The following is a 14,111-nucleotide window of genomic DNA, read 5'->3' as shown; positions in this document are numbered from 1 at the left end:
AGTGTTAATTTTAATAAACAAAAGGCATATCTGATTATCATATTAGCAGAGATATTGCAGTAATCTTACACTTGCTTATTAAAATGACAAGTGAAAAAAACAGACATTAAAGCTTTTAATTTCTTTATCCCATGAGAAAAACAATACAAAAATCACCTTTATATGTTATGTATTTGTTATTATTCTGTAGAATATCATTATTGTGCAAACTACAATAAATCAATGGCAAACTACAATAACCAGTGAAAACCAGTAGTATGTGCACCAATGGTTTTTACACCCTATGGATTACACATAGGCCTGTCTCTCTCTCTCTCTCTCTCTAAGAGTCAGTGATACAGAGAAGTGTCACACTCCCCCACCCCCCCCGTACACAAATCGCACTGCAGCACTGCTGTGCGGTATGCCTTCCACACGACGGCGTTCAGATGGCACACTGTCCCGCCCCCTCTATTCTCCTCTGCCTCATTTCGGTTGATGTCCCCAACGCAGACCCAGCCCCCAGGGCCGCCCCCTGCAGCACTCACTGCCCACTTGGAATGGTCCTCTGTGGTCTTGAAGGTGATCTGCCCGCCAGGTGAGATGAAGTGTACATTCAGCACCGTCCAGCTGGGGGAGCAGTCAGATGAGAGGACACCGGTGGAGCGGTGCCAGAACTGCACCAGCAGGTCAGACTGCAAAGTTGGAGCCACCCATGAGTGGTACAGGTCTGGGCATGACAGCACGGAGATGTTTAGTTTAACAACACCAAGTGGATTGCGTGGGCGCATAGACAGGAACAAGATCAAAAGAATGGAGTCAAAAGAGTTTTAACACAATAGTACGTCTCTCAAATTATGTTAGAGCAAGTTAATTGTGGTTTCCTCACTCCTTTGAGCGGCATGAGCAGTCTTTGCTATGAATTTATTCAAACAGGTTATTCTAGAACTATTTGGCACTGATATTAAAGGAATATACTATAGTTTTTGCTTTAATTCCTATTCTCTCTGCAGAATGATGCTAACCTGAGTCAAATAAAAGCCTTACCATCCTTGAAAGAAGCTCCTTTAGCAAAGCTGATGAACTCCTGCCCAGCCAGTGACAAGAGGGAGACGCTCTGATTGGCTGAGGAGTAGGAAGCAGGTGAGGTGCTGTAGTTGCCCCGCCCCCATTTGCTCTCTTTGCATAGTTGAAGCATAGTGGGCACCGAGGTGGCCAGTGTCTCTGGGACATCACAGTCGTAAACATGAGGTTGGTTGATTTTGAGCTGCTGACCTGATGAAAACATCACAATCGTAAACATGTGGTTGGTAGATTTGGAGCTGCTAGCCTGATGTTTATGATCAGGCCATTTACAATGTAGTTTGATAATTTGTGTATTTGTTTATAAGAAAGGAATGCAGTGTAATAACAGTTATGCTTTATAAAGAAACTTATTTTAATATTCAAAGCAGAGGGCGGCATTAATTTTTGCAGGAGTCATTTGTGTAGCATTAAATGTCTTACGGCATATTTGCTGTTTATCTTTTTGCATAGTATCAGATATTTAATTGTAAATAATATATAATGTATAATGTTTGGACTGCAGTAACCAATAATATTCACTGTTAAACTGGCAATCTGTGTGGACAATTCTGTACAGACTGCAATCAAATCGAAACCGTTAGAAGTCACAATCACAACAACATATGGTGGTGAAATACTGAAGTGTCACCAGTACAATAATACACACCTGATGACAAAGCCTAACCTGCGGCTCAAAAAGAATGGCACTGTCACTATGGTTACAGTGCCATTTTAAATGAATTACACTCTCAGTAACTATGGCAACAGCACACTATTGCGCAATTTGCTCTTTAAGCTTAAGTGATCAATGGAGAGGGTTCCATGATGCTCCACAGAAACAGGCAGAGTAGAAGATGGCATCAGACATTTTAAAAAAGCAACATCAATTCTGCACTGAACCTGCTCTGCATTGGAGTCATGCAAACAGAACGTCCCTATATTCAAATCATGTCTGATTGAGCTCTACAGTCTGGCTCAGTTGAATTCTCCTGAATGTCCTTACACTCCGGAGCCTCACCTATCGTCTCGAAGCGCTTGAGAGGGTAGGTGACACAGATGAAGTTTTGCCCATTGGGGATGCCACTGCTGGGGTAGGAGAAGCGCCCCTCGGCCTTCCGCGGCGCAAAGTGGGGCGTGCTGTGGACCAACCAGTAACCTTGGCTGCTGTCGAAGAGGACGATGCCTGGCACAGATGGAAGCAAGGTGTGCTGAAGACAGCACAAAGGTTTACACTTCACCCCCACAAACTGCAGTCATGTTTGCAGCACCAAAAAGCCAAGTTTTTAAACACAAGAGCAAAAATGAGTTCAATTGCCTTGACCCAGAAGCTTAAGCCTAGACTACAAAAAATCACTGAAGTTATTGCCAATTGCCACTGCTTAATATTTAAAATTTGAAATATTCAATCAAAGCAAAATTAAAACAAGAAAATACATTGACAGGCTTGAATAAACCTGCATGCATAGAAAATCCATCACACAAATAATTATTCTTTAGTGCATTATCAGTACTTATCAGTGCATCTCTACTGCAGGTTTAAGGATTTCCAAATCTATGAGGAAATCTACAGCAAAAAGTATTTGTCATTCTCCTCCCGCACCTTTGGTGTGGCCTCCACGCCTCCCTTCATTGTCCACACTGTGCTGTTCTGGTGGCTGGTCATTGTACAGGATATATCCAAGTTCACCTTTCTGCAAAATGAAACACCAACACACACCTGGTATTTTCCAGTACACTGGAGATCTCTCGCTAAAGGCCCTATGATAAGCATGCATGTGGTAAAAGAAAAACATCTACGTAAAGTGGTATTACAGTATAAAAATAAGAGCTCATGGATGCAGCATTCTGAGCTCATGGTTGCAGCTGCATAAATCAGACAAATAAGAAAACATACTTTTGAGTTACAACCTAAACATGTGCCCTCAGTCAAAATTTCAGTTCTACAAAAAAGAAAACCTAGATTCTTGTCAGCAAAATTACAACTGTGGGGGAAAAAACACAAAAGTGAAACTAATTACTGCCAGTGCAACTGGGACTACAAACTGTGCGGTACGGCCTGCCTACCTCGTAAAGTGGGCTCACAGTCCTCCCCAGGGCACCTGTGCTATCTCCCACCAGCACGCTACCATCCACCCATTGCTCATTCTGTTCCCCCAGCAGTAGGTACCTCAGACCCTGTTCTGGTGGTTCTTCGTGCAGACGGGGGAGTTTGTAAAGGTAAAACCTGGAGAAATAAAAGAAAATGAGACACAGAAAAGTCTTAGGATTTAGGCTCTGTGTTGGTGCTGCTGTGAAAATGATTGTGAATGCATAAGGAACGCAATTTCAAATGAGCATGTCCTTTAACTTGACACTTTAACCACTAACTTGCCTTTCACTGACACAATGTGGGTGAGTGTGCATCTGTGTGAAGATGTGGGTGTATTACAGGAAGTGCACTTAATTATGAATTAAGATGCATGTATTCAGAATTCAGATATAATCTGTCATATATCTTGAGGGATGAATGGAAATAGTTTTTAAAATATGTTAACTGACAACCAACCAGTCAACAGCATTTCCTTGGTCATCATAGCAGGATATTGACGAATTGCTGCTCTCTGCTGGCTGAACCAGAAGTAACAGAACGAAAAGGAACATTCTGAGAACGAAAGCAATATGAAAATATATTTGACACATTAGTGCAACTTAATAAGCTCGTAACAACAATGTATTAAAAACCAGCCAAATTGATGGCTGCCTTTTCTCGACCGATTTCTTTGCCACTGCAGCAATCTTCAAATCACCGAGTCTTTAAGCAGGAACTAACTTTTGCTAATGTTATCGCTAGCCCTCGAGTTTTATAAACAGACCACCGTACCGCACAATATTCAGGTTAGTAGCACGCGCTCTTATTAAACTTACCTTGTCGAACTGAGTTGTCAGATTGTTTCGACTTACATTCCCATGTATGCCACTCAGAACTTGCTTGCTATTATTTTTCACGTGGCTTTAAAAAAAAAAAATTTTTTTTAACTACACTCGAAACTTGATTCATATGCGAGACTTAAGCTTACATCCCCATTTTGCGGCAGTGTCACAAGTTCAGGTTCAGTGCTACATTTTTATGGTAGGTGATATGTACTTTCTGAGTGTGCAAACCGGAAAAATCGATGTAACTTGCGATTCTATAAACACCGACGGAATTCTTCCTAGTGTCCGAGTGCCCGTTAAGGGAATTCTGGGAACGAAGTGTCAGGGTGCGCGAGCATTGTTGCACGCTGACGTCTAAGTACACGACACGCGTTTAGGACGCAGTAATTACCGTGAGAATCATGCACACTAGCTAGGCGCCTTGGTTATAAGAAGCATGTAGCTACAGGACCATAGCGAGATCATTCACCTTCTTTGTAACCGCAGGCCTATTATTTACACCTTCTGCGTATAGCTACGTAACCATTATCAGCTAATATTATATTTGTGGTTTACTTGTATCTGGAGATGAATAACAGAAGACTGTAGCTGTTACAGTTCGTTATTTTTATTATGTGGATGATTTGACAAGTTCCCTTAAATGATTTATAAAACATATCAGTTCAAATTTTACTTCATTTATTTATAAATGGAAAACAAACAAATAAATAATCTTTTATTTCACACCACAGAATGTGTTTCTTCTTTATTCTACCAGTACCCACCCACTCATAGAGCTAAGACAGATATATTTGGCAATAAACAGAAACTGTCACTGTACTCTGCCATAGCAATGTATCAAGGTGACAGATGTAATAAAAGGGAAGTAAAAAAGTGCATAGGGTTTGACCACCTGTTATCATGACATGATACTTCCCACTCAATGTTTGAACATGCCCACCCTGTTCTTGTTAATGCTGTGTTAGAGATTAATTGCTCCTGAGCATTTTGGTATCAACATCTGATGTAATATCATAAGAACAGTCTGAGCCAATGGGAAATATTATTAAACAAACATCTATCTCGTGTGAGCAATTGCTTTCTGGACCAAACAGAAACATGTTATGACAACTTTAATAGATGGACCTGTATACTATTTCTGTGGATTTCAACTGTACATATAGTTACTTAAGATGCAGGTGAAGGTGCAGATGTCAATTATATTGTGACCGCTCATTCAAACACCTGTACATTGCTAGGGGATAAACAGTGATTTGTGTGTGTGTGTGTGTGTGTGTGTGTGTGTGTGTGTGTGTGTGTGTGTGTGTGTGTGCGTGCGTGCGTGCGTGCGTGTGTGTGTGTGTGTGAACATGTCTGTCCATGTGTTTAAATGATTGTGTATTGTTCATGTCTGTGTGGGTCCCTGCTAACGGATATCTTCCCTAGTAGAGGTGTGTTGACTGTAAGGATCAAGGCCATGACAAGACTCAGAGTTGGGCCTAAGGCCTGCAGGTAGCCTGAGGGCAGCAGCCTGCTCCTCTCTAATGTGGCTGAACGACACAACCTGTTTGGACAGGTCTTCTCTGGTCATTTAAGTTCTTCTTGGGACTCAGGAACCAATTCCAGAGTTAGAGCACAAAAGCTTTTTATTCACAGTCTACAGTAATTTACTGGCAGAAGATTGTCCAGTATGGAAGTGTATGTTTGTAGTACTTCTATTTCAAAAGTGCAGTCATTTGCTTTTATAATATTGTGTTGTGTTATGTTTGTCCCATTCTGTATATTATTTTAAGCGATATGTGTCTTGTCTCATATCAATGAATAAACCTATATAAATAAACAAATATAAAATAATAATAAAATAAATATCCAGATCTTATTATTTTTCAGCGAACTTGAAGCATTCATTGTCAGGTTACGATTAGCTATGTCAGTTGTTGCAAGGGGTTGTAAACAGAGGGGCTGTAGATGTCAGTGGCTTGGCTGTGCTGTCCTGCACACACCCCTGGAGAGGTGAGGGTCAGGTTTCAGCCAAAGACAGAACCAGCGTCCAGGGCATCTTCACAGTCTGAAGGCACACATCAACAGAGACAGGGGGATGGCCATCCTCTCTCGCCTGTTTTATTCGCACTTCCCTTTCTCCCTTTCTCTGTGCTGTCTGTAATAGGAGCAATTGTCAGCATGTATGGATTCATGTGTGAGCTGGACTGATTCCGGACAGACTCAGGTACCACTCAGGGGTCGCCCTGTCTTTACGGATATCTGCCTGCTGAGATTCGACTGGGTAAACCTTAATTTTGACAGACGGGTGAAGTTTCAAAATGTGGGCTCCTGCGATGGTGTTGACTATCATCTACATTGTTCTACCAGGTAGTTGTTTTGACTTAACAAATAACACTTCACAGGATGTGAGTTTTAGTCTGGTTACTTTGTGTTTGTGTTACCTTGTGTAAAGGTACCTTATTACCCTTGAAGGGGAGATGCTATTTATATAGGATTGATCAAAAAACCTTTTGGTGGTTGTCTCTGTCTGCAATCAAGGAATCAAAAATAATGGTCTAAACTGGCTTCACCACCAGTTCTCTTTTTGCTAATGATTTTCAGGGACATGCGGTAGCAAATGGGTGGTTACTTTCTCTAGGAAAGACATCTGCGTTTGGGCTGGAACCACTGTAACGCTACCCTGTCGCTACGACTACCCATCTCCCTACAGCGCCAAGCAGGTGATGTGGTTTCACATCACGGCAGCGGGCAAGCGTGATTTCGCCTACCATACACAGGCCAGTCTAGTGAGTCCCTCCTTCAGGGACAGGATCAAGTTTATGGGGGGTTACAAGAGATGCAGTCTGCAGATCACCAACATCAAACTAAGCGATGGCGGCCAGTACCACTTTAGATTCGAAACTGACCATCATCAGGGCAGGTGGACCTCGCCTGACTCCATTACTCTTTCAGTAACAGGTACAGAGGACATTATACAAACTGTGCCTTTGGAAGAAGTAGATGCACTGTGTTACAGTTATGCAACATATATTGTTCATATAATGTATATAAACATATAATGTACCATGTAGTTAATGTAGTAAAGGTCCACTGTAAATTACAAATCACAGTGCAAATCACTGGTGTTTTTTTTTTGTTTGTTTGGTTACAGAACTCCAGGTACAAGTGCATCCAGCTCGAGTTGGCAACCTGTTTGCATCAGGAGAGACTGTGTTTCTTGGTTGTGTAGCTCGAGGATGTGCAGCTGCAGGCAAGAACTTTGCTCTCTACAGGAATGGGGTCAACTTAGGCTACGTGGACAAGGTGTCGACAATCTATAACTTTGAAAGCCAGCATGCTGGTTCCTACTACTGCAGACCTATACCTCCTCAAAATGTTCAGTCACCTGGCATCACCCTTGCTGTTGGATGTAAGTAGAAAAAGTCTTAATCTACATATGCGTAATCTTACTAATCGGAAATCAACCTCATCAAAGGAATTCTTTGCCTAAAATGCATAGTGCTAACTAGTAACTACTGTGTTCACTGACCACTAATTATTAACAACATTAGCATTCTTTTGTAAAAAAAAAAACAAAACAAAACAAAACATTGATTTCAGATACTTATGAGAATTATATGCAAGATCATAAAGTGAGTGCACTATCTCCCTCAATTTCAGATGCTCCCCGTCACACCATGGTGCAGGTCAATCCACGGGGGGCAATGACAGAGGGTGATTCGGTGACCCTGACCTGCAGCAGCGAGGGAGCCCCAGCCGTGGAGAGCTTTGCCTGGTTTCGAGAGGGCGAGAGTGGCAGCATGCCGGACAGCTTTAAACCGGAGCTCCGACTCTGGAGTTTGGACTACAGGGACCATGGCGAATACTTCTGCGTGGCCCGCAATTCCCTTGGCACTGATCGCTCCCAACCAGTTCTGGTGAACATTACCTGTAAGAGCATTTCTGCTATTGGTAATACAGAGCTCCATTAACCTAAGTGACTTTTCAATACACAGCTATATGTGGCACCCTTACCTTAATAGCAGCTTATACAGTGCTGTTTTAAAGTTGAAAGTTTTATTAATAAATGACAATTATAGTAATAATTAATAAAGGGTAATGGGACAGTTAACTTTATGCTAATGACCTAATGCTAACTGTAAATGCCTTTAGCTTTGTATTATTTTTAGTTGTTATACTTTTGGGGAGTTTTTCCTTTCAAAGTTTTACAAAAATAGGCCTGATATCAACACTAAAGTATTTAGCAGTACATGTGGCTCACACAATTGAATGTTTTTGCATTCAGAAGTATAATTGTTTTTTCTCTGGTTTGCTGGTTTGGTGTCTGTCATGACATTTGGTCTTCGGTTCTTGTGTAATATCTTTATTTTTGGCAGGACATCATGTCACACTGGCACAAATTTCCATTCTAACTTCACTGGGATAAGGTTCAAACATACAAATTTAGAACTGCAAATATTGAGTGACATGCATTATTGAAGGCATGTCTGACATTTCCAGCTGTTTGATAGACAAGTGCTATCTGTCGATCTATATGGCACCCATGGTGCTCAAGGCAATGATTTTCTAATTTAAATAATTTTCATAATTTAGAGCAGGTCTCAGTAGAACTGTCATTCTACTGCTATAACAAAGGCTTTTAGATAACATAGCCTCTATTAATAGGTACATGTGACATGTTAGTACACTCTGAACTAATTTGAAGGTTGCCATACCAATTTTGTCAATTTGTTATTGTATCTTTAAGGCCATGTAATTATATTGTTATTATACCTTTATGCCAAACTTCAGTTTTCCAAGAGTATTATGTTTGAAGCTATTTATCAGGGTAGTTAGTTTATTGAAAACTAACTTTATTAAAACCAAAAAGTGGTGCTATAGTAAATTTTGCCATGATTCTCATTTTGGTCTCTTTTTGTACAATGAGTTTCACACAGCTTCAGTTATGTTGAGGATGGGGCCAATCCAAAAGTTATTTTAATGTTTATTTGCATATATGCATTTTACAGTAAAAGTAACAGTAAGAACTTAAGCAACAAGACTAATGTCTTCATTTTGTCTCCACACCCAAACCAAGATTCTCCCAAGAACATGAAGGTCCTCTTAAGCCCTGAAGGTGACATTGTGGAAGGCTACTCGGTCAACCTGACCTGCCTCAGCAATGCCAACCCGCCTGTGCAGAAGTACGCCTGGTACAAGGTGGGCGGGGGCCAGCCCTGGGCCAAGGACTTATCCCAGAACCTCACTTTCCCCAGTGTGCGCTCACATCATCAAGGACAATACTACTGCACTGCATGGAATGTGTTTGGCATGGGAACGTCCTCCTCTGTCACTCTCTCTGTGCTGTGTAAGTCCTGCCTTAGCTGGGACTGAGCTGGGACTCAATAGCAATGTGTTTTATTTTCTAGTGCTTGTGCACATGGGATTATCATAATTGTATTTAAGAATATTAGTTTTGGATTTAATTACATGTCAGGGAGGATTTTCTTTTTAAATTATCATAGAAAATCATCATATTAATCTTGTCCAGGAAACTGGAACAGCAATTTCTAAATCATTCTTCACACATGCTGTAGAATTTAGCACTGGGGCAAAGCAGTTCACATTTCTCAGTGTAAAATGAAGCTTCGCCATTCTGGCTGCCTTCATTAGCCCTTGAAAAACCAATCAATCAATCTCTGACTCTCAGCTATCCTTACCTCTCTATCCCTCATTTCCCCCCTTCCTCTCCCTCTCTCTCTTTCTCTCTTTCTTCATCTGCTGCCTGTATGTTTCTCATTTTCTTAGATGCTCCCAAGAATACCTCAGTGCTGGCCCTCCCCTCCAGTGTGATCGAGGCGGGCGGCTCGCTGACCCTAACATGCAGCAGCCAGGCCAACCCAGCTGTGGAGAACTACACCTGGCACCGGCTCAACGCTGCTGACTCCTGGGAAACCCGATCAGGCCCCAGCTACACCATCGCTGAGGTCAGCGCTGGGGCAAGTGGCCAGTACTACTGCAAGGCCCGCAACCGCATCGGCGCCCATAGCTCTCCAATCCTCACCGTCCGAGTCCGAGGTCGGTGGGCTCCATGGTGCCACCTATACCTACCTGGCTTTAAATGTCTTTTCCTTGAGATGTACTTTGGGGTTTTAAGACAGTAAACTTGATGATGCATTTGTTCTTCTGCTGACAGAAGAGGCTGGTGGTAGCATGAGAAAATGTTTTGAAGTTTATATTATCAAAGATAATGTAAAAATAATGTAATATATGTTTAATAATGTAATAATAAAACATACGTTTGCACATTATAAAGTAAGAAAGTGGCTCTGAGCTCTTCAGGCCTGCTGAAGCCTGTATCAGAATAACCTTCCACAGACTTTCATGTTCAAAGACTCTTGATTTCATGTTTACTGCAATGTTCTGGCTAGTTATGGAGCAAGAATGCTTTATCCATCAACATCAAAGAGTGTTACAAGTGCAGTCCTGGTTGATAAACCTACTGCAGTGAACCCTAGTGGGTGAGCAGGGTCCCTTATGCTTTATTCAGCTGATCGTCAGTAGACGACTCTTGTGTAAGACATTTCATGTGATTGCATTTCCCTATCTGTGGTCAGCAGTGCAGGCTCTGTATGATGTAACTGTCACAAAGTTTCTACAGCCCAAAGTGGGTTTCGACATCAAAAGCTGCATATGCACACTTTCATAGTTGTAACATGTTTTCCCTTCGACTTCTCTCATATTTTCTTTTTTAAAAATTTGTTCCTAATTCCTCTCCTTTTTCCTTCCTCTCCTCTTAGACAGCCATCTGCATTTCCCAGTTAATCAGTATTTTTCTCCTTTGTACTGAATAAATGCTGAAGTGTATTTCTACAGATACGGCACAGGCTTCATTATTCATTTGAATGAGCCGAGAAAACCTGTTACTCTGATTCCGTTTTGATACTCCCCACCAATAAGAACAGTGTTCTTGTGCTTGATTACAGGCCGGCTGAAGGTGATGGCGCTGGCGTCTGCAGTGGGTGTGTCCCTAGGGCTCATCACGCTGACGGTAGCCATAATGATCAGGTGACCTACTGCTCCATCTAGTTGTAGATACATAGCAACCGTGTCCGTATTAAAGATAAAACTAATGGGCTGCATATTCTCCTGCAGTAAGAATATGCACCAAGTGGACACTGAAGCACCAGATGAGGACAAGCAGGTCTTCTCACTTTCAACATTCGCATTACAGCATATTTGTCATCAATTCATGGGATCTAGTTTAAATATCTTTATCAGGATAATTATATATTTTGTCTTTTAACACATATAGCTGGGATCCCCAGAGGAGGTGGATGCATTGTTCTTTGAATGTCCCCAAACATTTCAACTCCGGAACACAAAAATGGCGGACATCCCAGTGCGTTGACATTGGCATTACTTCAGTTGCTGCTGACAACCTTCCAAAAGTTAACATATTACAATATGTTCATCTTACAAAACCTATTTGTGTCTTATTTTCTTAACGCTAACAGGCTTCCTACTAACATTAATTCACTAGTAGCATATTAGCAAACACATTTTCGTAAGGGAAATTTTCTTTTAAGGTAACAGTATTGGTCACACTCACAATGACACTGCATGCAGAGGTGAATCCAGACTGGAATACTCTACTCCCAGACACTCCACAGACAGTTGGCTGTATCTGGGTGTTTGCTGTCCTCTTAAGCAGTCCCAAATACTCCTGGACATGTACCAGGTTTGAGGGCTTGCCTAGAGCTATTAGTTGCTGTGGTGAATAATCCCCTGGGGGTGCTTGCAAGGGAACTTTTTCATTTCACACCCTGAGCCACCAGGTATTTTTCAGTTGGTTAAAATAATATTGTGTTGCTCCTGTAGAACCCATCATAGTTGCAGAGTGTGTCCTCAGACATGATTTTATATGGTTTTTAAATTTAAATTTTATTATTATATTTTTGGTATAATTATTTATGCTGTTGTTTTATGTTCATAGGTGGACTACATATAGACTGTATGACAAACTAAAAGGAAGTAAATATAGTATATTTATTAGAATAAAGAAATAGAAAAAAAGAATGAAGAAACATAAGGGAACATAAGGAAACTCTAATTGTTGAGCAGTATGTAATGTAATACTAGCACCAACTCATACACGGTGACTTATTGGCCCAGTCTATTCTGTAGCATCCCACACTTGTGCTTTGTGTTTGGGGTAGGAAGAGCCAGAGGACATATATGAGAATGTTCACCCTGCAATCGTGCCCCTTCAGGAAGCCTTCGAGACTGCTGAAGAAGATGGGAATCCTGGGAATCTCAAATACATCACTGTGCATTTCGCCCATATGCCCAGGTTCCACTCTTAACCTTTTCAGTATAAGATGAAATGTATCACATTTCAACTAATACATTTTATATCTAAAATTTTATATACTAGTATATATACAAATGTTAATATTTTTTTTCACCAATTTTTATTTCAATTATTACCCATATTAGTATTTATTGCATTGAGTGTCTGTTTCATTCATGTCCTGCTTTGCTTCTTTCTTTCAGTCTGGACCAGGCGCAGGTCACAAATTTACCACTGGATGGCACAAATGAGCCTAAAGAGGGACCCAGTGTTGTTTACTCTGTACTGGCTAAACAGCCTTACCAGCAGTCTAAAGAGCTGCATTTTTAGTGTAATTTCTGACACACCAGTATTTTTCACCCTCATTCCACCAGGGTATCTTTCATGGTTTAATGCCACTGATTTATTTATTTATTTATTTTCTTTCTGCTTGATCAATTTCTGAGAAGGAAACAAAGTCATTCAGGTTATATGATGAAAAATTGACCATCCATAGACAAATATTCCAAGATTATTTACCTGGTTTCTAGGAAAAACGTTATACAGAAACCCAAGTTGGTAAAATTGGCCAGCTTTCTTTATTTCACAATGAGCATATAATTTGATAACTGGAACTATGTCAGTGGAATTCTCCTTTATTGGGTTAAGTGTTGAATGAGCTTCCAGTTCTGGCAGAGCTTGTCCAGCTAACTCTCGAACCTCCTTTCATATGAGATATCCCAACACTCCAAGCCATGCTGCTATGGCTGATGGGAAATAGATGTTTTTGCCAGTTAGATTAAAATGCTGCAAACCTCCCCATGTTAGAACTGTTGGGTTTAACTAGCTGTTCAGGACATGCTGATTTCCATGCAATACTTTTAAATCTGCATCACATGATCACCTGTTATGCTCACAACAGTCATATTCTCTGTACATAAGAAGGATTATGATTCCAAAACAAAACAGTGTATTAAAACATTAGATTTTGTTTTGCTTCTGCCGGGTCTATCCTATCTAACACTATTCTACTCTCTACAAGTTCTAAACTTTTAGGTAGGCTAGTATAAAATTTAGGTCTAGATTCCATGCTGTAGGGTAGTTGATGTCACTTGCCTTAAATGATTTTGTCCCTTGCAATAGACCACAAATACCTCTCAGTATTAATGCAAAGTTAAAAATAATAGATAACCTTGATTGGTTTAAAATGACTGAAAATTATGGTACTGTTTTGTTAAACTTTATCTGCTGTTGAGAATATGTTGAAAGTATCACAAACCTTTCAATGCTTAATGTACTAATAACTAACAGCCTGTTTCAGCCGTTTATGATTGACTGAACGATTTGTTTTGATCTCCCTTCATTAAAACATTCTCCTCTGATAGACCTATGCTGAGTGTTTCAATATTGTGTTGTGTTATATAATATTACATTGTTCTCTTTACTCAGCACATATCAAATTGATCTTGCAATAATACCTTGGCTGCATATCATTGCATCCCTTCCTGAACCTGCACAGTGCATACTAACTATGGTGTAATAGTCATAAAAGTGGCTGAAAGCTACTTATTTATTCCTTTATTCATTTATCAATTTACATATTTATTTCCCTTAATTCAAAACACGATCCTAGTTGTGTCACAAAGCAATGGTTATAGACTAGGTTTGATACATTTCCATATGCCATTAAAAATACATAAATAAATAAAAATAGGAGCTCTTTCTAAACCAACACTTGATCTGGTTTTCAAATTGCTGCTGCTCTCCCCGAGCACTGCAGAGGTACATCACGAGGTATAATGGGTAAATGTATCCACTGCATGAATGTGGTACAACTTAAACAGTACAGGTCAACAGAAAG

General features: G+C 40.5%; 2 protein-coding genes across 3 annotated transcripts; one reads left to right on the top strand and one right to left on the bottom strand.

Moving 5' to 3' along the window:
- Positions 1–152: 152 nt before the first annotated feature.
- On the bottom strand, positions 153–4,602 carry dnase2 (deoxyribonuclease II, lysosomal). The gene is made up of 7 exons (XM_027001124.2): positions 3,949–4,602; positions 3,590–3,685; positions 3,109–3,268; positions 2,645–2,735; positions 2,063–2,227; positions 1,027–1,254; positions 153–709 (listed from the first exon to the last, which is right to left on the bottom strand). Exons 2-7 carry the CDS (start codon positions 3,682–3,684, stop codon positions 330–332), a joined length of 1,119 nt encoding a protein of 372 aa, XP_026856925.2. The 5' UTR covers position 3,685; positions 3,949–4,602; the 3' UTR covers positions 153–329.
- Positions 4,603–6,048: 1,446 nt separating this feature from the next.
- si:dkey-33i11.1 (B-cell receptor CD22) lies at positions 6,049–13,634 on the top strand. Of its 2 annotated transcripts, XM_027001098.2 has the most exons (11): positions 6,049–6,306; positions 6,541–6,897; positions 7,091–7,348; positions 7,600–7,869; positions 9,017–9,286; positions 9,727–9,996; positions 10,905–10,986; positions 11,074–11,122; positions 11,234–11,320; positions 12,138–12,271; positions 12,475–13,634. In XM_027001098.2, exons 1-11 carry the CDS (start codon positions 6,258–6,260, stop codon positions 12,599–12,601), a joined length of 1,953 nt encoding a protein of 650 aa, XP_026856899.2. In that variant the 5' UTR covers positions 6,049–6,257; the 3' UTR covers positions 12,602–13,634. The 2 variants fall into 2 exon arrangements, with proteins under 2 accessions (XP_026856899.2, XP_026856900.2); XM_027001099.2 differs by lacking the exon at positions 6,541–6,897.
- Positions 13,635–14,111: the final 477 nt, after the last annotated feature.

This window comes from Electrophorus electricus, chromosome 5 (assembly GCF_013358815.1).
Source record: "Electrophorus electricus isolate fEleEle1 chromosome 5, fEleEle1.pri, whole genome shotgun sequence".
NCBI lineage: Eukaryota > Metazoa > Chordata > Actinopteri > Gymnotiformes > Gymnotidae > Electrophorus > Electrophorus electricus.
The sequence above is the reverse complement of the archived record's forward strand: the minus strand, read 5'-3'. Positions and strand labels throughout refer to the sequence as shown.